The following is a 21,732-nucleotide window of genomic DNA, read 5'->3' as shown; positions in this document are numbered from 1 at the left end:
CCCCCCTCCACCCCTGCCAGGAAGGGCGCCTGTGGCCTTCAGACAGCTCCGGGCCTCGGCCAGGGGCCTCAGAGGTAAGGATTTGGGGAAGGGTTGGGGGCAGGCAACAGGAGGTGGCTGCTGCACCCGTGTGTGCAGAGGGGAGGGGAGGGGAGGACAGGAATAAACCATTGCAACAAAATTGGTGGAAGGGCTAAGTGTATTACAGCACAGATTAAGAAAGAACACATTTCACTGAAGGCATATGCTGGAACCTTGGTTAAAAAGGTGGGGAGGAGTTTTTCCCTAGAATGTCCTAGGGATTATCTTTGCTCCTTATAGAAACCAAGTTGAGAATCACTGATCTTTACATGATCCCATAAGCTGCTAATAATGAGGCTTGGCAGATGTGGGTATAGTTTATAAATACATCTCCCAATTTAATAATATGACTTTTAGAGGTACCTGGCTGGCTCAGTCAGTTAAGCGTCCGACTCCGTCCCAGGTCATGATCTCGCGGTTTGTGAGTTTGAGCTCCGGGTCGGGCTTGCTACTGTCAGCACAGAGCCTGCTTTGGATCCTCTGTCCTCCCCGTCTCTGCCCTTCTGCTGCTTGCGCTCTCTCTCTCTCTCTCTCTCAAAAAAAAAATAAATAAATAAATACACATTAGAAAAATGAATATGATTTTTAAAATAACATATTTTTTTGCCTATAAGTTAAAAATATGGTGTGAGAGAAATCAGTGGAGACATATATCTGTGTCTTTCCTCTAGAAGAAATTTGGATGGTGGAAGAAGCACGAAGATTATGTAAGAAGTCCAGTACCTGGCTTCATTTTGGGAAAACAAATCTGTAATCATATTTACTTTGGAGTACAGAATATTTTTCATGTCAATTACTAAAAATATCAGGAAACTTTTATTCAGAATGAAACAACTAGAAAAGCCTAGAAATCAGAAAGAAAAAGAAGTCATGTGTTCTGTATTTTCTTAAGTAATTGATAGACCCAATGCCTTATACCTGCTGCAAGTACCATTGTGTGCAATTGAACTTATGCCCCACTCTTCTGAGCCACAGGTGAGAGCACGGGCGGCCCAGTCCCCCACTCCAGGTGAAGGGGTAGGGCCCAGACCCAGTCACCTGGTGGGCAGTCCTGGAGCGCCTCCCCCCGCTCCCGCCCCCAACAGCGCTTTCCACTCTGTTACTGTTTACTGCACTCTGGAAATTGCTGTCATATTCTAAAGGAACCATCAGAAAATGTATACACAGCATACACAGCAACTCCCATTAAACCCAAATTTTCAGTTAACCACAGTTCTCCACAGTGAAACCATGCTAGATAAACCATAGTTTGCCCAGGTGATGTTGTAGGTCATGAGGAATAAGAAAACTACTTTTTTTTTTTCCTGAAATAGTCTTTTCCTGTTGTTTTCTGTTTTGAGGACTGTTTGGAAAGTCTTCAAACTGCTGAGAACATAGATCAAGATCAAGCATGACTTTCCTTGATACCATCCCATTCGTGATCACTATTGTGTCACGAATGTCTTCAACCCTTTCCTCTTCCCTTGCAGATCATGTATGCCCCGCGGTCCAGGGACAGGTTTACTGCCCCATCCTTCATCCAGAGGGACCGGTTCAGCCGCTTCCAGCCCACCTACCCCTACGTGCAGCATGAGATCGACCTTCCTCCCACCATCTCCCTATCCGATGGGGAGGAGCCGCCTCCTTACCAGGGGCCCTGCGCCCTGCAGCTCAGGGACCCTGAACAGCAGAGGGAACTCAACCGAGAATCTGTGAGGGCCCCACCCAACCGAACCATATTCGACAGCGATTTGATAGACATTTCTGTGTACAGTGGGGGCCCGTGTCCGCCGAGTAGCAACTCGGGCATAAGTGCCAGCACCTGCAGCAGTAACGGGAGGATGGAGGGGCCGCCCCCGACCTACAGTGAGGTGATGGGCCACTACCCTGGCGCCTCTTTCTTCCATCACCAGCACAGCAGCGCACACAGGGGGAGCAGACTGCCGTTTCAGCAGGACAGCTCAGGGGGCACGGTGCTGCCCATCCAGGGCAAGGACAGGAAGCCTGGGAACCTCGTCTGACCCTCTGACGTGCACTGGAGGAGGCAGAAGCCAAGGAGGGATGAGGGCCTCATTGCCTCCGCTCCCAGGCACAGTGTTGTTCCGTTTCACGTGCTACAACGAAGTAAAACCAAATGTGCAAACATGGTCTTTGTTTCTGATTCCTTTCAGGGGAATTGCATGCAGACTAGACTGAAATAATACAAACTTCCATCCGGTCTGACCGCAAACAGTGTTTATTTGGGGACAGGCATCAGGACGGGGGCTGGTTTTGGCAAAGGGCGGGCATGGGAACACAGAGAAAGGGATGCTTTGAAGATATCATGAAATAAAACCCACAGAGGTATTTGATTTATTTAATTATGAAAGGAGACTTTGCAGAGAAAGAGGCCAGAATGGCCTGGTTTATAATCAATTGATAAAGAAGGATGCATTATTATATATTATCACGGGGAAGTATTGGCCAGTTTGCTTTTTCTCCCAAGGTGTGGAACTTTTATTTTGTTTTAAAAATATGATTCAGAATTCCCGTTTTGTGTGCCAAGGTATAACATGAAGAAGTTAGATGAGCGCAAGGAGCTAATTTGTGTTGTGATGATGTGTTTTTGAAAGTTGCACTATCTAAATGTTTATATACGAGGGAACTGTTCTGTGTGGAGTTCTGTATGTTGTCTTCTCGCCTGTGGATTCTTATTAGGCCCAAGGAGCACCTGGAGTGTTCCCCATACTCACGTGAGAAAAGATGTTTGGGGTTGTAGCCTAACACATGCCAGCTTACAGAAACCAAGGCAGTGTGACAAGAGTCTGCATCATGTAGCAGTGCGTCACCGAAGTGTTTGGAGACTTTTGGATGGAAGAGAGGAAATACTAAATCCCAGCATTTCTGATGTGTTGTGTTACTCTGCTAGTCTTAGGCTGCATATTTTATTACATTTGAACCTGACACTTGCATTTATGTACCCAGTATCATGCAGTGCTGCCCCTGTCCTCCAGCAGTGCAGTTTCTTCAGTAATTTAGAGGGTTTTTTTCACTGTAGCATGAAATATACTCAGACACATACATTATTTTATGCAATAAATTGTTTAAAGTGCAAGGTGGTTATTCTTAATACTGTTGAAATACGTGACTTCTCAGTGTATTCCCGTTGTCTCTCTCCTTTTCTAGATAGCAGATAGTTCAGTTCAAGCCCAGACAGCTGGTCAGTGCTCGAGAGGCAGTGGTCCCCACGTGGCCTGCCCGGCCTCGGTGTGCCAGGGATGCCACCAGTGGCTTCTCCGTGTGCAAGAAGCCCCTGGAGAGTGAATGAGAGAACACCATGGTGCAGAGCACAATAACAAGCCGTTGCATGTCACTCTCGAAGGAGTGCGGTGTTCAGGACCCACCGCAGCTCCCAGGGGAGTTTCCTTTCCCTGGGCGGTGGTGGCCAGAACTGGACAGTTACCAGATAGTACAGGGCGGGGTCGGGGGGAGGCATGACCATAAGAGCACAGGATAAAAAGCACAACATGCAGTTAAAATGCAACTAGAAAGCTAATTTTAAATATTGTTAGTCTTAGCTTTAAAATCCTTGATATTTACAAACATTCGCTCTCATGTGGAATGGATAACTTCCTTCTGTGGAAGCTGCCATCTGGCCTGTCTGTCAGCCATAGCCTGAGGGTTAGGCCGCGCCACGCCCCAGGAGGGCTTGTCCACCGCTGCCAACCCTGGGCTGGCCAGGCCCCTTTGGCCTATGCATGTAAAACAATGAATGGACTGGAATGATGGCTTGGTGACTCTGATCTCCGCAGTTTTAATGCTGCGTCGGCACACGTGTGTTCGTGTCTGTTTGTGGGTCTCCAAGGTGGTTTCTCAGGGAGGTGACTTTGTGCTGTGGGCTGGGGGCTGGAGAATGTTCTGAACTAAAAGTCCTGTCGGCTGCTTCTTTCTGTTGCTTCTCTTGGTCAGTAAGTGGCTGGTTTTTGTTTTGTTTTCAGGATTGGAATCTCTATTAGATTCCTCCATTTCCCACAGTTAAGATCCACAGAACTAGTCAAACTCTTAAAAGAAGAGTGAGAGAAAATGTGAGCAGCAGTTGCAACTCAGGCATCAGACCTTATTTGAAAGTGTGTGTGCCAGGCGTTGCTGCAGGGATTCTGAGATCGGGCAGATCGCTGGGAGCCTGGACTTGGACGTGGAGGCTGCCTCTCCCATGCTGTAGGTGCTCCCGCAGTTCAGCTCACTGCCTGGGTCACAGGCCTGCACTTAAGGCAGCTGGGCATCCCCTTGGCATGAAGCCTTGACTCACCCTGTAGAGGGATGGCAGCACCTATGGGGGCTCAGGGTAAATTATGGATCAGGTGTCCTGTCAGATGCAAGAGGAGGTTGGTTACCATTCTAAGCCTCACCTGCAATTTTGATAAAGGGTGAACCCCCCACCCCTATAGCTCTAGCTCAAAATGGTTTCACAATCCTTATTGTTCTACCTGCTACAAGAAATGAGCTATGGTCAGAAACCGGTAAATTCCTTAGTCACTTTGCAAGTATATGAATGTTTTGCAGATGTCCACAGTATTGGCGAAGCAATTATTTAATTCAAATAACTTTAATCATCTTTCAGAAGAGGTTCTTCCCATTCTTCCACCCTGGAGAATTGCCCTTTGAGTTAAATAGTTATTTAAAGACACAGCCCTATCAAACCATGACTTAATGGTCCTTGAGGCTGGACCTCTGTAATGAATTAATTTAAAAGCCAAGGTCGTGAATTGAATTAATAGTCAATTTCCTTTGCCACGGGGAGAAGGTGATCCATAACTTCTTGGAAAGTGACCGCCCTGTTTACACAGCATTGCCACTCACTGGCTCTGTGCAGGTCAAGGGGTGCCGTGCGGAGGCAGCTTGTACGGGGGTGAATGTTCAAGAAGATCACATGCTTGGGGGACACAAGGGTCTGGCTTGGGAACCAGATTTAGGCAATCTGTGGTAGGTTTATTATTTCAGTAGGGTGTTAAAAATAAAGAATTGTATCGTTCAAAGGAGCAGTGGGTGGGAAGGGGTCCTCCCGGGCATCCTGCTGTGACGTTCCCATCCATTGTCTTGGGACTTCCAGGAGCATGAAACCCAAGCCATGTTGAATCCCATTTCTAGGAACACAGTTTTCAGGAGTATATTTGCTTTTGCAGAAAGTCTACTGTTCTTGAGTCACCAAAGCAGTCCTTAGTACAAGAGATTTTGCTAAACAAATTATGTACTTAAGTAAAAGTTGCTCCATTCTTTGTGTACCTGACGAAAATTTAGTGTTAAAGGAGCTTGGCAAGCATGCCCTCTGATCTTCACCACCATATATGCATATGGACACCCAGCCCACAAGAAATTTCAAGATAGCCAAAGAGCATAGCTAATGAAACTTTACGAAGACTTGTCATGAGGACTACATTTGTATCCACTGATTGTAGCTCAAACTCTTGGGAGAGCACAGGGGCAGATGGCAGGCCTTCAGAAGCACCCACATAGGAATGTGGCACACAAATGACGGTGTCCGTCTTGGGCTTCTGAATATCTTCATTGATCTTCTTTGCCTGTACTTTGTAAGAATGGGACAGGCTCACATGCATGCGCTGCTAGAGAGCTGTTCTGACCTAGAATCCGGTCAAATGGCAGCCTTCCCCTTGGAAGCAGAGTTGTCCCTGGACAAGGCTCAGTCACCTTCCATCCAGTTGCTTTTCTGCCTAAGGATTGCCTGTAGGAGGTTCCTGGGGTCAGGGCCTTGGAGGCAGGGCCGGGGGCTGTTCCTCAGCACGCTCCAGCTGTGTTTGCTGGGCTGGGGCCCCTGCTTGAGGCTTGCCGCTTAGAGTGGCAACATTAACTGCATGTCGTTTGGTATCCCTTTCATTTTTCTTCAGATTCCCAAAGCTCAGCAGTGTGCAAAGGAAAAAAAAAAAAACTGGGAAGGACACTTGGTTTTTGTTAACTTTTTGATTTTGTCTGTGTGACTAAAGCAAGACATATGCCCATGCTTGGCACCAGGCAACCCCCCCCCCCCCAAGCCCGCCTCCTCGCTCTGCCAGCGTCCCCAGTCATCGCTGAATGGCCGTGATACAGGCTTCGTTCTGCTGACGTTCACCCAGATCACCTTGGCCTTGGTGAACCTAAATAAAATGACACGACTGGGGGACGGGCTGGTGGGTGTCCCCTCCTTAGTGTGAGCAACACTGTAGGTACCAGTTGCCCATCCAAGTCACAGATGAAGAAAGTGCTTTCACCCCAGATCACAAAAGTTAGTCTCAGCAGCTTTGCTGCTCCCCTGATGCCAGCTGCCAGAGCCTGGCCAGAGGTCAGTGACGGACTGTGCGAAATACCTGCCTCACCATAGCCTACAGTTTTCAGGAACCAAGATTTCAGCTGAGGTTAGTTTACTACCCAAAGTACTGCATCTTTTGCATAGTTTAAGTTTGTAATTTACTGAATTTACTGCCAGGGTTAGACAGTTGTTTGCTGCTGTTGCTGCTGCTGCTTCCCAGGCCGGCTGTGTCAGGAAGCTGGTGTGTGTGAGCCGAATGCCTTGCCAAGAAAGCGCTGCCTTTCTTTCATCCTCTTTCCTTCCTCTGCGTGTGCTTGTCTGTGTGCAGTGTGGTGGGGGTCCCGACGCACTACTCGCATGTCATGTCGCCCATGGTGTTCCAAAGAGCTCTGCATGCCAGTCGCTTTGAAGCCCCCACGGGGTCTTGTGCTGACATCAGCAGACCCAGGAACTGAGCCCCCACTGCCGCACTCTGCTCCCACCTTTGTTGTGCCTCACTTACAATGGTGCTTTTTCAGTTGTCTGTCTTCTGTTTTTATTTGTAAGGTGCTGTATATAACTTGAATATATTATGCACATATCCTACCCAATGGGTAGAACAAAAAAATTGTTAATACTGTAATATAATGTATAGATACCGATTTTAACAGAAATGGCATAGAATTTGTGAATGCCTATGTGCTTTGTCCTCTTTTGTAAGGAAATTTGCAAATGGATGCATACAGATAAAAGTCTATGTAGTTTATTTTCCTATTAAATATCAATATTATAACACAAGGGAAAGAAGTCTGAACAAGCAAGCCACTGTTTATGACCAGCATATGTATAGCAATTGAGAGTTGCACCTTTGCTGTGAAAACCCTTAAAAAAAAAATCCTACAGCTTTTTGGTTGCCATTAGATGCTTCTCATTTTAATCTCTTCAGTGATGCTCAGTTGGACCAGTGTAACAGAAAAATTTTTGCAACTTGTTTTATGAAAAGATACTATGTTGTAGAATAAGGAAGATGTCAAACCCCAGAGAAAAGTGCACATGTTGTTAAAATTGCAAAACTAATGTCCCGGTTAAGTAAATCAGGCTGCAGAAGAGGACTTTGTTCAGTACAGAGGCCTTGTTGGCCATCTGTGTCCCTAGTCTCTCTGTGCCTTTTTCTTTGACAAACCGAAGCTATGGAGCCAATGAACCAATGGGTTTGTAGGGAAAAAGTATCTCAGGAAAAACAAAAACACTTAGGAGAAGACCCCACTCTTAGAAAAACTTGTTTTCTTTTGGGTTATCATTAGCAGAGAATTAGCTATCAGCCAGCCAAGTGAAGAATCTTCTATCCATTCCTGTTGGCGTCTTGTGGTGATCTTGACAAACTAGGTTTTGCCAGCGGTTAGGGATTATGTTTTCAGTTGCATGTTCTGTCACACCTCTTACGCAGCATCTATCCTTCCAGCTCAGTGTTAGCCTCTGTTAGGACCTCTGCATTTATTTTCAAATATCCTGATACTAAAGAAAGAAAAAGAAAAACCTAGCACATTTTTGCTAAAACCACTGAACCATGGGTGTGCACATCCTTTCTGGTGTTGTCCGTAAAGGCAGTCAGTGAAGTTTTGCCCGTCTGATCCACAGTTCCACTCTATTCTGTCATCAGAATAATACATTTCATGTTTTTTATTTGCTCTGTGGTGTATGTTCTGATTTTGAAAACACAAGAGAATCATGCCCTTATCCTCCAGAAAGCAAATTATTACCGATTATCCTTAAACTGAAAACACCTCTACAATGCAACTCTTGATGCTGAAGGACTAAAGACCAGCCCTTCTCTCACTGTTCTGAAAGGGCATGACAAGATAGTTAACCTCGTGGGTGCTCTGTCCTGTCCAGCCCCCACCTTCTGCGCCCCTTGTGTGTCCTGCAGGGGCCCCTCGTGCTTCTGGTTCAGCATCAGGAGACAAGGCTCACTGCTGTCAGGAGCAACACTTCCACCCTTCCAGGTTCCATCTCTTGGGAGAACTGTTGAGCATGAGTGTCATCAGAGAATGTTCTAGACTCAGAGGTACTAAAGTGTGTTACCGCACCATTGCTTCCTTTCTACAGAACTGAGGCTTAAACTTTACTGTTAATGATACTGGTTTATTTTAATGTGCTTGTCAGTATATTGCTATTTTTCATTTCATGGCTTTCAAAAATCACATTTTCTAATTGTATTTGTCTAGTTTAAAGCTATTTTAAAACGTGTAAAACACTATTCACAGCATTTAGTTCATTTAATTTTTATTATAAAGCAGCCTACTAAAAAAGTACAAACTGTATATGAACTTTTCAGTAGTTCATGTGAGCTCTGATAATCAGAAGTCATTAAAGTGTTTAACAGCTATTTGTGCTTACTTTTCAGAATGATTTCCAGTTATACACAGAGAAATATTTCCAACTGTTGTGTATCTGCCTCTTTTAACTGAGCAATGGTGATGTAGTTCTTAGACCTAAGGTCTGTAATTGCAATACTTTTAAAGATGTTGCTCTAAGTGCTGTTAGTTATGAAATCAGCTTTTTCTGCTTGTTCTTAGTGCTGTGGTCAAACCATAGCATAAAATCATTAAAAATAATCAGTGATATACATGTGTCTCCTATTTTTCTTTCTTGTAATCTTTCAAAAACAAAGCACATTATGTGGGGGGAGAAAACCACACGTGTTTTAAAACCCGGTCTCAGAGAAACATTCAGGGATTTTCCTCAAGTCTCATCATGGGAGAAGCCATTGAGAACTGCTTCGCTGGAGCCCAGGTGCCTGAGGAGGGGACAGATGCCTCAGAGGTTTAGTTTCTTGGCATTGGAAGTTTTCAGTCTGTGATCATGTAGCAAAAGGACTCTAAAATTTCCTTCACTGAGAGATTATAAACTTTCCTCATGGACAAAGTTCTGCACAGGAAGGAGGGGGTTGGGAGCTTGAGATGCCTACTTGATCCTGTTCACTAAACCCTGGAGTGTGCCTGTCACAGCAGAGAAACAGCTCCCTCCAACTCTCCCTCTGCCACAAGGAGTCTATACCAAGAGTCAAGTTCCCTGAAAGCAAAAGCTGAGCTGAGGATCTCCATGAGGGTAACTTGAAGGGTACCCTTGTCTGGGAGCTGCTCCCAGAGGATGAAGCAGGTAATGAGAGACAAGGGAGACAAAGTGTTCACGCTCATTTCCACTGTAGGCAATTGGGGCTCAGGATGGTGCCAAGAAGCAGGGGAGGTAGGGAGACGGACCATTCTCCACTATTGCCCTTTGGGGTTATCTTCCCAGCCAGTCGCCCTGGGTGAGAACTGAAGACTTCTGAAGAAGCCCTAAGGCAGAAAAATCCAGACACCTGTGGTCTGGAAGCTGCCAGCAAGCCCAGAAGCTGTCCCTCCTGGCTGGCGCTGAAATGACAATGGCCACAGAGCACTGGAGTGGAGTTCTCATGCCTCTGCCACAGTCACACCACATTCAAGTGGGTCCTTGGAAGAGCCAGGCACTGCTGGCTGGGGAGAGAAACACCCAGTTCTGGACCCACAGTTTTCCCAGCTAGGCCTATACTTAGCACAGGACATGAACAGAACCTAACACCTCCTCTCCGTGATGATCTCTCCTTCTGCCTCAACTTCCTTGTGTCCCACCCTGGGGACCTGGGGAGTTATCTGCTGTTCTTCAGTGCTGCCAGCACGTGCCTGCCTTGGACCCCAAACCTTTCCAATCTCCCGCTTCCTTTGACCAACTTAATTCTGTACATTAGCTTGTTTGTGAAACAGTAGAGCTGCTGGCTGCTAAGCAGAGCACTGGATAATCACACTCCTCAGGCTGCCCTCTCCCTGCCCCCTTAAGGGAACATTTGGAAACACAGGGTGTCCTCTTCCAGAGATCCACTCCTAGTGAGCCCTGGAATAAAACACTGCATTTCTGACTCTCCATGATGATACTTGCACATAACAGTCTATAATGAGTCTGTTACTTAGAACATCATAATTAGATTGCTCATTATGCTGTTTTGCTTTGAATGGATTCTAATTTAAATGTTCATTTTAAAATAGCAGCCAAAAAGTAAAAATTTAGCATTTGCGAAGTTCTTTGTTTTAACATCATGTTTCTGTTCAGACTGTAGCTTTTACAAACCTCATTCGCCCTATTTCACATACTCTTCTAAAAAATCAGAAGTGTCAATGCTACAGCTGTAGTCATTTGAACACAGCACAGTGTGACTGAAATGCAGACTTTCAAAATACCTTACCAGGATGCATGTATATATATTTATAGACAATTGTATACAGGAGCTCCTGTATAACTTACCTGTTTACAAAGCCATTTGCATTTAGAGTTGTGCTGTGGCTACTGTTACCATGCATCTGTAAGCATGCTTTGAAGCTGGAGTACAAAGGTCAGTCTCTAGACTGTGGTGGGCCAGGTGACCCCAACCCCTCCTCGTCTGCTCTCTGCCCTGAGGGCACTGTCACTCCCATCTTTGGCATGGGCTCTATGACGATTTGGCATCTGTCCCTCCTCTGAGATTTCCTACTTACAATTAAAGGGAAGCACAGGCTTTGGAGCCTACAGACCTGTAGGTTCAAATATTAGCCTTATCTCAAATTAATGTACCTGATGGGCAGTTGTTTTTAAATGTTACCTGTCCAACAGGAATGCCCATGGGAAGCCGGGAGAATGGAGTGTGCTTGCCACGAGGGGCTCTCGATGAAAGGAGCTGCTATTGTTACAACATCCATATTCTAGATTTAACTTAAAAACATTTTGCCCAATTACTATAGACCTGTAGACAGCACTTTGCCTTGGAATGCTGTCTACACCAACCACTGCAGCTTAAAATGCCAGTGAAAGAAACAAGCACCAGAGTAAATTAAAGGAGAAATTTAAAGTTTTTTTGAGGGATGCCTGGGTGGCTCAGTCAAGCATCCAACTCTTGGTTTCAGCTCAGGTCATGATCTCATGGTTTGTGAGTTCAAGCCATGTGTCAGGCTCCATGCTGCCCGTGTGAGGCCTGCTTGAGATTCTCTTCCTCCCTCTCTCTCTGCCCCTCCCCTTTCTCTTGCTTTCGCATTCTCTCTCTCAAAGTACACTTTTTTTTAAATAAAAGTTTCTTGAGACAATCAAAAATGGAGACAAAAAATATCAGAATCTACAGGATGCTGCAAAAGCAGTTCTAAGGACATTCATAGCAATAAACACCTACATTAACAAGCAAGAAAGATACCAAATAAACAACCTATACCTCTAGTCTTAAGGAACTAGAAAAAGAACAAAGTGAGCCCAAAGTTAGCTGAAAGAAGGAAATAAAAATCAGAGCAGAAATAGTGAAACAGAGAATAGAAAAACAACAGAAAAGCTTAACCAAACTAAAAGTTGGCTCTTAGAAGAGATAAAATTGACAAACCAAGAAAAAAAAGAACAAATCAACAAAGTTACAAAATTATAAGTGAAAAGGGAAACTGATACCACAGAAATTCAATCATAAGAGGCTACTCTGAGCAACCATACGCCAACAACTTAGACCACCTAGAAGAAAGGAAAAATTCTTAGAAACATACAACCCACTAAGACTGAATCAGGAAGAAACAGAAAATCTGAACAGACTACTAGTAAGGAGATTGAATCAGTAATAAAATAATGTCCCAACAAAGAAAAGCCCAGGGCCAGATGGCTTCACTGGTAAATTTTACCATTGAAAGAAGTAACCCCATTCTTCTCAAACTCTTCCAAAAAAAACTGAAGAGGAGAGAATACTCCCAAACTCATTTTATAAGGCCAACATTACCCTGATACCAAAGCCAGATAAGGACACTAGTAGAAAATAAAATTACAAGCCAATATCCCTGATGAAGAGAGATGCAAAAATGCTCAACAAGATATTAGCAAATCAATTCAGCAGCACTAAAAGGATCATTCACCGTAATCAAGTGGGATTCATCCCTGTGATGTAAGGATAACTCAACAGAGGGAAATTAACCAATGTGACACATCACATTAATAGGAAAGAAAATCGTATCATCTCAGGAGATGCAGAAAAGGGATTTGACAAAATTCAAAATCTGTTCATGGGGTGCGTGGGTGGCTCAGTTGGTTAAGCATCAGGTCATAATCTTGCAGTTCGTGAGTTCCAGCCCTGTGTCTGGCTCTGTGATGACAGCTCAGCTTCGGATTCTGTGTCTCCCTCTCTCTCTGCCCCTCCCCCACTCACGCTCTGTCTCTCCCTCTCTCAAAAATAAACATCAAAAACATGTATTTAAAACAAATCTGTTCATGATAAAAACACTTAAATTAGGCACAGAAGGAACACACCTTATAATAAAGGGCATATGTGACAAGCACACAGCTAACATCATACTCAATGGTAAAATGTTGAAAGCTTTTTGTCTAAGATTGGGAATAAGACAAAGTTGCCACTCTCACCACTCCTATTCAACACAGTACTGGGAAGTCCTAGTTAGAGCAGTCAGGCAAGAAAAAGAAATAAAAGGTATCAGAATTGAAAAGGAAGAAATAAAATTGTCTCTATTTGCAGATGCCCTGATTTTATATATAGAAAATCCTAAAGTCACAACCAAAAAATTGTTAGAAGCAATCAACAAATTCAGTAAAGTTACAGGATATAAAATTAACACACAAAATCAGTAACATTTCTATATACTAACAATGATTTTTTTTTTCTTTTAGTTTATTTATTTTGAGAGAGAGAGACAGAGTGAGCAGGGGAGGGGCAGAGAAAGACTTTGAGGGACAAAGAGAATCCCAAGTAGGCTCCATGCTGTCAGTGCAGAGCTGGATGCAGGGCTTGAACTCAAAAACTGTGAGATCATGACCTGAGCTAAACCAAGAGTCAGATGCTTAACCAACTGAGCCACCCAGGTGCCCCTAACGATGAACTTTCTGCTACCAATAATGAACTTTCTGAAAAAACAATGAAGAAACTGATACCATTTATAATAGCATCAAAAACAATAAAATACTTAGGAATAAATTTAACCAAGTAGGTAAAAGATCTCTACTCTGAAAACTACAAGACACTGGTAAATTTAAGAAGACACAAATAAATGGAATAGCATCCCATGTTCACGGACTGGAAGAATTATTATTAGTAAAATGTCAATACTACCAAAAGCCATCTATAGATTTAATGCAAACTTTATAAAATTTCCAATGGCATTTTTTATAGAAATAGAAAAAAAACCCTCCTAAAATCTAGATGGAACCACAAAACAAAAACAAAAACAAAAACAAAAACCCAAATACCCAAAAGAAATCCTGGGAAAGAAAGAACAAAGCAGGAGGCACCACATCTCCTGATTTCAAGCCACACCATAAAGTTATAGCCATTAAAACAGTATGGTGCTGACATAAAAACAGACCAATACACCAATGGAACAGAATCAAGAGCCCAGAAATAAACCCAAGCATATATGGTCAACTAATATTTGACAAGGGAGTCAAAGACACACAATGGAGAAAAGATAGACACCATGGTAAATGGTGCTGGGAAAACTGGATATTCACATGTGAAAGGATAAAACTTGACCTCTATCTTATGCCACTCACAAAAATTAATTCTAAATAGATTAAAGGCTTACAATCTAAAACCATGAAATTCTTAGAAGACACAAGATAAAAGCTCATTGGCAGAGGACTTTGTAATGATTTTTTGGAAGTCACACCTAAAATGTAAGCAACAACATAAGATACAAACAAGTGAAACTAAATCAAACTAAAAAGCTTCTGCACAGCAAAAGAAAACCATCAACAAAATGAAAAGCCAACCTACTGAATGGGAGAAAATATTTCCAAACCATATAGCCGGTAAGAGGTTAATATGCAAAATATATAAAGAACTCCTACAACTCCATAACAAAACAACCCAATTAGAAAATGGGCAAAGAACTCCAACATTTCTCCAAAGAAGATATATGAAAGCTCAACAGGTACATGAAAAAATGCTCAATATCACTAGTCATTAGGGAAATGCAAATTAAAATCACAATGAGATATCATGTCACACCTGTTAGAATGGCCATCATCAAAAGGACAAGAGACAATTAGTACTGGCAAGGATGTGGAGAAAAGGGAACCCTCATGCACGGCTGGTGGAACTGTGAATTGGAGCAAGCCACTATGGAAAACTGTATGGAGGATCCTCAAAAAATTTTTATTTAAAAAATTTTTTTTAACATTTATTCATTATTGAGAGATAGAGAGAGACTGAGCATGAGCAGGGGAGGGGCACAGAGAGGGGGAGACACAGAATCCGAAGCAGGCTCCAGGCTCCAGGCTCCGAGCTATTAGCACAGAGCCCGATGCGGGGCTCGAACTCAAACCGTGAGATCATGACCTGAGCTGAAGTCGGACACCCAACCGACTGAGCCACCCAGGCGCCCCTGGATCCTCAAAAAATTAAAAATAGAACTAGCATATGATCTAGTAATCCCACTTCTGGGAATATATCCAAAGGAATATATGAAAACATTAACTCAAAGATATATGCACCCCTATGATCCTAGCAGAATTATTTACAATAGGCAAGACATGGAAACGACCTAAGTGTCCATCAATGGATGAATGAATAAAGATGGTGGGGTGGCGGTGGTGCTAATGTATGCATGCACACACAGTGAATATTATTCAGCCATTTAAAAAAAAAAAAGGAAATCCTATCACATGCAACAACATGGATGGATCTTGAAGGTATTTTGCTAATTGAAATAGGTCATAGAAAAACAAACTATATGATCTTACTTATATGTGGAATGTTAAAAAGCAACCAACCAACAAAACCCTACCAAAGTGATAGAAAAAGAGATCAGGTTTATAGGTTACTGGTGGAGGCGGGGGGGGGGGGGGGAGGTAGAGTATAGGGAGGGGAATTAGAGGAAGCTCGTTCAAAAGGTACAAACTTACAGTTATTAGATAAATTAGGCACTAGGATGTACTACACAACCTGATGACTGCAGCTAACTCCGCCCTATGATAAGTTTTTAAGAGTGTTGTCTCTCATCACTTTGTTTTTTTCTTTTTATTCTGTCCATATGAGATGATGAATGTTAACTAAACCTATTGTGGGGAGCATTTCACAATATATACAAATCAAACCATCATGCAGTACACCTTATAGAGTGATGCATATCAATTATTTCTCAATAAAACTGGAGAAAAATAGTCACTGATTTTAATGCTCTGGCAACTAGTACAATGTAGGTTTGAAGTATCCAATGTCAAGGTAAAAACTAAATCACCAGCCCTAAAATTTCCTTCCCATAGGTTTTATGTAAAACACATGTTTCTCCCTACGTTATTATAGACATATACAGATTTTCTGGTTAATGAACCACATTGCAGGGCAGGGAACAGGGTGTGTGTGTCTCTTATAGTCCTAGAAACAAAATGTGGAAACCCCAGGAAAGAATAGTTTGGTGGTCTCCATTTCTCACTCTGATGTTTCTTTCTCCATGGGCTAGTCTCTGCCTGCCATTGTTTCAGCCAAACACAGCAACAGAGGCAGTGAAGCCAGATGTGGCAACCTGCCCAGTGCTCTGCATTCTGACAGAGGGGCTGCTGCCCATGAACAAGAGCATATCTGGTTCTCAACACCTTTGCTGTTCAGCTGTGAAGGATGCATGTGTGCTATGTGAGTGATGGAAGGACACAAGGCAAATGCAGCACAGCAAGTTTTAGACTATCAGGTCCACTAATGTCTGAACACGTCTCTCTGCACAGAAAGTATATAACAAGACAACACTGTGAAGAATACAGCTTTTCTCTGCAACACCATACTGCATAACCGCTCACTGGTGTATGATGTGCCAGGGTTTAAATTTGGTCATTTTCCTGGGACTCAGTAAAGCCAACCTCTGTCCTTTGGTGAAACCTGTTCTTAATGAGGGATATACTGAACTTATCAGTGCTAAAAATTTCCACAAATGCCAGCTTATTCAGATATTCATTCAGATATTCCAGTGATAGGCACCCAAGTAAATGGAAAATTCCAATCTGAGCTGGCTCTAAGTATGCAACAGATACAGGCTCAGACATCATGACCACTAACGCAACCCTCCACACAGGAACAAAAGGAAAAAGCAAACTCCCTTTTACCAAGGGGATAATGTGGGATTTCCTAAGGTCAAATCCTCTTTGGATATATGAAATATTAAATGTGCAGATGTATAAAGACTAGATCTAATTACCGAAGTTTTGATTACTTGCTCTCCAGTATGGATTTAGGTGTTTGAAATTAGCTACTAACTGCTTTGCCAAAGTCAACCTGGATAGCAATAAGATGCCAGCATTGCCTGGCCCTGGGCAAATCTTCCTGTGTCACATGCTGAGGGAAATGAAGCTGGAGCACAAGAAAAGAAGCAATGTTTCTTTTCTGTAACCAAATATGAAATAATGGAATAGCTACTCTTTCCCCTTCCTGCCATTTTAAAGAGAGAAGGATGAAAATCGTAGACTGAAAGAATTAAAGAAAAATTATAAAGTAAAAAGCCAAAAGAAGATGGAAGGCATCAGCAGAAGAGAGGGTAAAGAATGTTAATAAATGAGCTTTAGCTTCAAAAATACAAAAAATTTCAGAAGACCCAAAGCATGGACTTGCTTTATTTTCATGCTTGGCACAAAACTAAATAAACTGAAAGTTGGGATCTGAATTCCAGACCCAGCTCTCCTGTGCCTTTCTTCAATTAAAAAATACTGGTTTCAGGGTGCCTGGGTGGCTCAGTTCGTTGGGCGGCTAACTTTGGCTCAGGTCATGATCTGACGGTCCGTGAGTCCGTGGGTTTGAGCCCTGCATTGGGCTCTGTGCTGACAGCTGAGAGCCTGGAGCCTGCTTTGAGTCCTGTGTCTCCATCTCTCTCTGCACCTCCCCCACTCGCGCTCTCTCTCTCTCTCTCTCTCTCAAAAATAAACATTAAAAAACTAAAAAAATACTGTTTTCAGTTCTAAAATGACCCACTAAAAGCAAAATTCTAATAAACTTCGCTGCAAGCCTTGGTTACATGACTCGAAAAACTCCTATTAATCTAAAATGCTTCCAAAAGAGTTACTTAATGATCTAGATTTCTCAATGAAAGCTGCATTAGGTTTTGTGGACAAAAGTGTTTGGTGATATTTCAACTTTTTTGGGACACTATTAAACTCGTCCCTTATTTCTGAACCAAAAGAAGTAACTTTAATTATGACACACCATATCCTGCATCCTCTTTAACGGCTGAATAAAAAAGTGCGTGTTGATGGAACACCATGGCAACCAAGCCCTGTAATTCTATCTCCAGAGGTAACTGAAGGGCAGTCAGAGCCATGGGTATTTGAAGACTTCACAGACCTCGCTTTTAGCACCCTTTGCATAAGGGAGAACAAAAGCAGCCACTATTCTTAGGAAAGTAAAAGCAATGATGACAATTAAGTCACCACATTAAGCATCCAAAGAAAATACTGACTCATATTCAATAAAATGCAAATTAATTAAAACATGCTTCAATCATTATAGAATTTCAAATCTACTACTTAGAGGTTCATAAAAAGTAATAGCTAAAATATTTGTGAACTGAGAAAATGCTATATGATTCTTTAAAAAATGTAATTTAAGGAGCTAAAACATCTAATTGGCAAAAGGGAATATAGAGATTTGCCATAATTTCCTATGTCACAGGCTTAGAGTAACATTTAAGGAATTATCAAAATAGAGTAAAAGGCTTTCACCATGTATTTGATTAAAAAGTCAGGGAACTGGAAGTTTACTGTCCCACTCTTCCTGAAGCCTGGGCCATGTGGACCTGCCCACTAGAGACAGACAGGGAAAACTGGCCTTCACCGCATGGAAAATCAGGCAAGATCATGTGCACATTTGCTGTTTCCTTTTTCACTTCAAAGAGAGTTTTCTAACATTTAAACTGACCAAAACTGAAAACATAAAAAGCTGGACAGAGGGAGAGGGAAGGAAAGAAGAAAGAAAGCTCTACGCAATCTGCACTTTCAGGAAGAATGAAGACACATTCTGGCAGCATGTGGAACATCTTTTAACAGTCCTGTAACTTCTGCCCTCATAGACCATGCTGTTCCAGAGAAAACACAATGTGAAAAGCGCTCTTTTGTCTTATTCTCCGTGAGTACTCCCATCTGTGAAGAGAAACTACATGCTCTGAGAATGACTCTTAGGCTGCCTGTGCACTTCCCCATCATGGCTGTCCAATCAAGCCATCAGAATAAAGATCAGGCTCAACATTATATTCTGCCCTGAAGGTTTCTGAAATCAAGATGCATTCTTTCTACTAAGAAGATCATACTTATCAAAATAGCCAGATAATTGCCACAAGATAATTATGATCTGTAATTATTATTGTTGGTGATTGTCAATGATGCATAGGGAAGAATACAGCTTGATTTTCAAAGCCTAACCCTGAAGAAGCATGACAATCAAAAACTTGTTTTGACTAGTTAAAATGAACCAACGTGACACAGAAGTCACAAAAGAAAAATCTCACAGAGGGAAAAATATATCCAATTGGCCTGACTCAGCTTTTCTCAAATGTAAGTTACAAGTTCAAACTGTAGGAGGATCTTTCAAGAATCAAAAGGCTAGGCCAAAACTCATGGCTGAAGATAGGTTCTGGAAAGGAGTGGGACCCCTAGGCCATTCAAGTCTCTAAGGGAGAAGGATGAAGTCTGGACTCTGCTGTACCTTTAGGTACGTGCGGCAGAATCTTGTGGAATCTCATTGAATGCTATCTTGATACTACATGACATACAGATGGACAATAGAGACTGGACAAAGGTCATATTTGCAGTGAATAATTAAAAGTACCCACCTCTAGTTCTATAGATTTCTGGTTCAAGTTGTTCAATTCCAAGGCAGCAGAGAGGCTCATACTCTATTTGAAAGCTCCTGTGCTACTTCAGCACTAGGCCAATATGATTTGATGCATTTTGACTGTGGCATGGATAAAGTCAATGTAGTAAGCTTTTAATACAGCCAAATATTTCAAACTAACTTTGGTAACATTTAATGTTTTACCTTAGGCCCTATAGAGACCCAATTTTGAAAATCTCAAATAAATGAAGATTCCCATTTCAAAAGATGAACTGTAGCCGACAGAAGAAATGTGTCTATATTACCATGAAAAAAAGTATTTTTCAGAAATGTGTATCTCACAAATACATTTTACAAAAATGAGATTTCAAAAATATCAGGCAAGATGCACTCGCTTTTTCTGCCTCATTTGTTAAAATCACTTCCTGTCCATTTCATCATCATCCCCATATTCTACCATACAGTGGCCTTGTTTATAATGCCTGAATGGATTAAGAAATCCTGAGGCTTGGCCTGAACCCAGTGGAAAGAAGACAGGATAAAGCTAGATGTGTCTAATACTTGCTTCTTTCCTCCCAAGACACCTTCAGCCCAAACTATTAAGATCTTTCAAATTCCTGCAATTACCTTCTAAGATCACTGAAGTAGGACAGCCTATAGCTCCATTTCATCCTGGAGCATAAAGACTACAGTGGGGTCTTTTATTTGTAAATAAATGGGGGTATATTCTGTAACAAAAAAATAAATCAAAGATTACATTTGAAGGCATAATTTTATTACGTTCACTACTGGGAGAAAGGTAATCTCAATATATGCATTCTTTCTCTACTTCATTGAAATCTAAACAGTACACTGTTGTATGCAAAAGGTTGTTTCAGTAAAAGATATTTTTGGTACTTTAAAAGGCTGGTTTTGCTATTATTCTTGAAAAAACTAAGTCTCTTGCCTGACCTATTTTTCATGTCCTTTGTTAATTTGCTGAGCAAACCCTTTTCATCCACTTTATATATAAAGTATGTAAGTTAAATCTCAGTCATAGCTCCCTCTTTATCCTGTCAACATATCTTAAAGACAGATATGCATATCAGACTTGGGGTGCTGCTCTGCCTCACTGCTCACAGAAAGTAGGGGCAAATTAATCCAAAGTACAAAGTTGACTGTAAATGAAATGGAGTTTACTATGTATAACAAACTGTACACATTTACTGTGTATGCACACACACACACACACACACACACGTGTGTATATATATATATATCAGTAATTTATTTAACTTGATGCACATTACTATATTCTGTTACCGTGCTATTAATATTCCAAACATTTACAAGTATCCCCTTTTAAGCTATTTGTAGCTTCCCTTAAAGACTAGGTTAGCAATATGGTAGCAACAGCATTTGATAGGATACAAATATTCCTGATGATAAATAATGACAAAAAAAACTCATATTTCATATAATATTTTACTAAACAATTTCAAAGTACTCATCAGTATCTCACTTTCTATAATTGGATAAACACAATAATGAAACTGGAGGGCAACAAAATTCAAATGGATTGAACAAAAAGTGGATAGTCAGGAAAAGCAAATCTTAGTCTCAGGATTATTGACTTCTAAGAACCCCAAATTTACCCCTATTGGAAAATATGCCCTGTGCAATGTGAAAAATAAAAGTAATTTGTTTTAGAAAAGTTCATATAAGATTTTAAAACACAGGCATAGTCTCAAGTGGTTAAAAAAAATAAGAAATTTGTTAATAGCATTTAATATCTTCAAAATATAATTAGCAAGCTAAAACATGTAAACTGTGTTTAGATTTGAATATGTGCTGTCAATCTGAAATCATGGGTTCCATTGTGTATCAGGAGACCAAACTGTTCTGCAAATAAAAGTGTGTGTGGTAGAGCAACAGTGGCCCCCTCGCTGCTCCACCCTGCCTCCCCCACAAAAAAGGAAAGATTCTAAACACAGCATATTAACTTACAAAATGTTCCAATACAATGATTAGATGTATCATATGTAAGCCTTTTTTCCTTTAACTTATTCTCCAAATTTGGCCAAACTAAATATTTAATACATAAATCCTGCCCCATAGCAGTGATCCCCACAGGATTGTTTCTTGTAATCCCTTTGACATTCTCTTGCCTTATCGTATCACTCAAAACAATGATGGTCTAGAAAGAGGTTCTGAATATCAACTCAAGGGTTAGAGTTTAAGTAAAAGCAGTTAGAGCAAAAGGAAACAGACACACACATCCTCAAATGCACTCAACCAGGGCAACTCTCCTGACAATGGCTGAATTTCATTCCAAACAGATTAATTTAATGATAGCTTTGCTATTAAAACAATTTTCAAGTAAAATGTTCAAGCATATTTCAATATAAGGAAAAAAGGATATTTCACTAAAAGGGAAAAAGCAGCTACAATTTAAAAATTTACTCCACGATGAAATGAACATGAACTCTGAAACAAAGACACGGAGAGAGTGTTGGCCTGTGGAGACAAAGGCCTGCCACGTGGCAGGGGGAGTGACTCAGCTCTGGGACAAACCTAATGGCACTTTCCTTCCTCCCACACCTGT

At 41.8% G+C, this 21,732-nt stretch overlaps 1 protein-coding gene across 25 annotated transcripts in view; it reads left to right on the top strand.

Moving 5' to 3' along the window:
• The window catches only part of LDLRAD4 (low density lipoprotein receptor class A domain containing 4), a 442,107-nt gene extending 433,162 nt beyond the window's left edge, over positions 1-8,945 (top strand). For 23 of the 25 annotated variants that reach the window (XM_027068403.2, XM_027068400.2, XM_053206368.1 and 20 more), the window contains 2 exons: positions 21-74; positions 1,551-8,945. In XM_027068403.2, coding sequence (XP_026924204.1) covers positions 21-74; positions 1,551-2,081 — 585 coding nt within the window. In that variant the 3' untranslated portion in view covers positions 2,082-8,945. The remainder of the gene's footprint in view (positions 1-20; positions 75-1,550) is intronic. The other 2 variants (XM_053206370.1, XM_027068405.2) reach the window with 1 other exon arrangement.
• The last annotated feature ends 12,787 nt before the right edge of the window (positions 8,946-21,732 follow it).

Source organism: Acinonyx jubatus, chromosome D3, assembly GCF_027475565.1.
Source record: "Acinonyx jubatus isolate Ajub_Pintada_27869175 chromosome D3, VMU_Ajub_asm_v1.0, whole genome shotgun sequence".
In the NCBI taxonomy this organism is placed as follows: Eukaryota; Metazoa; Chordata; class Mammalia; order Carnivora; family Felidae; genus Acinonyx; species Acinonyx jubatus.
The sequence above is the reverse complement of the archived record's forward strand: the minus strand, read 5'-3'. Positions and strand labels throughout refer to the sequence as shown.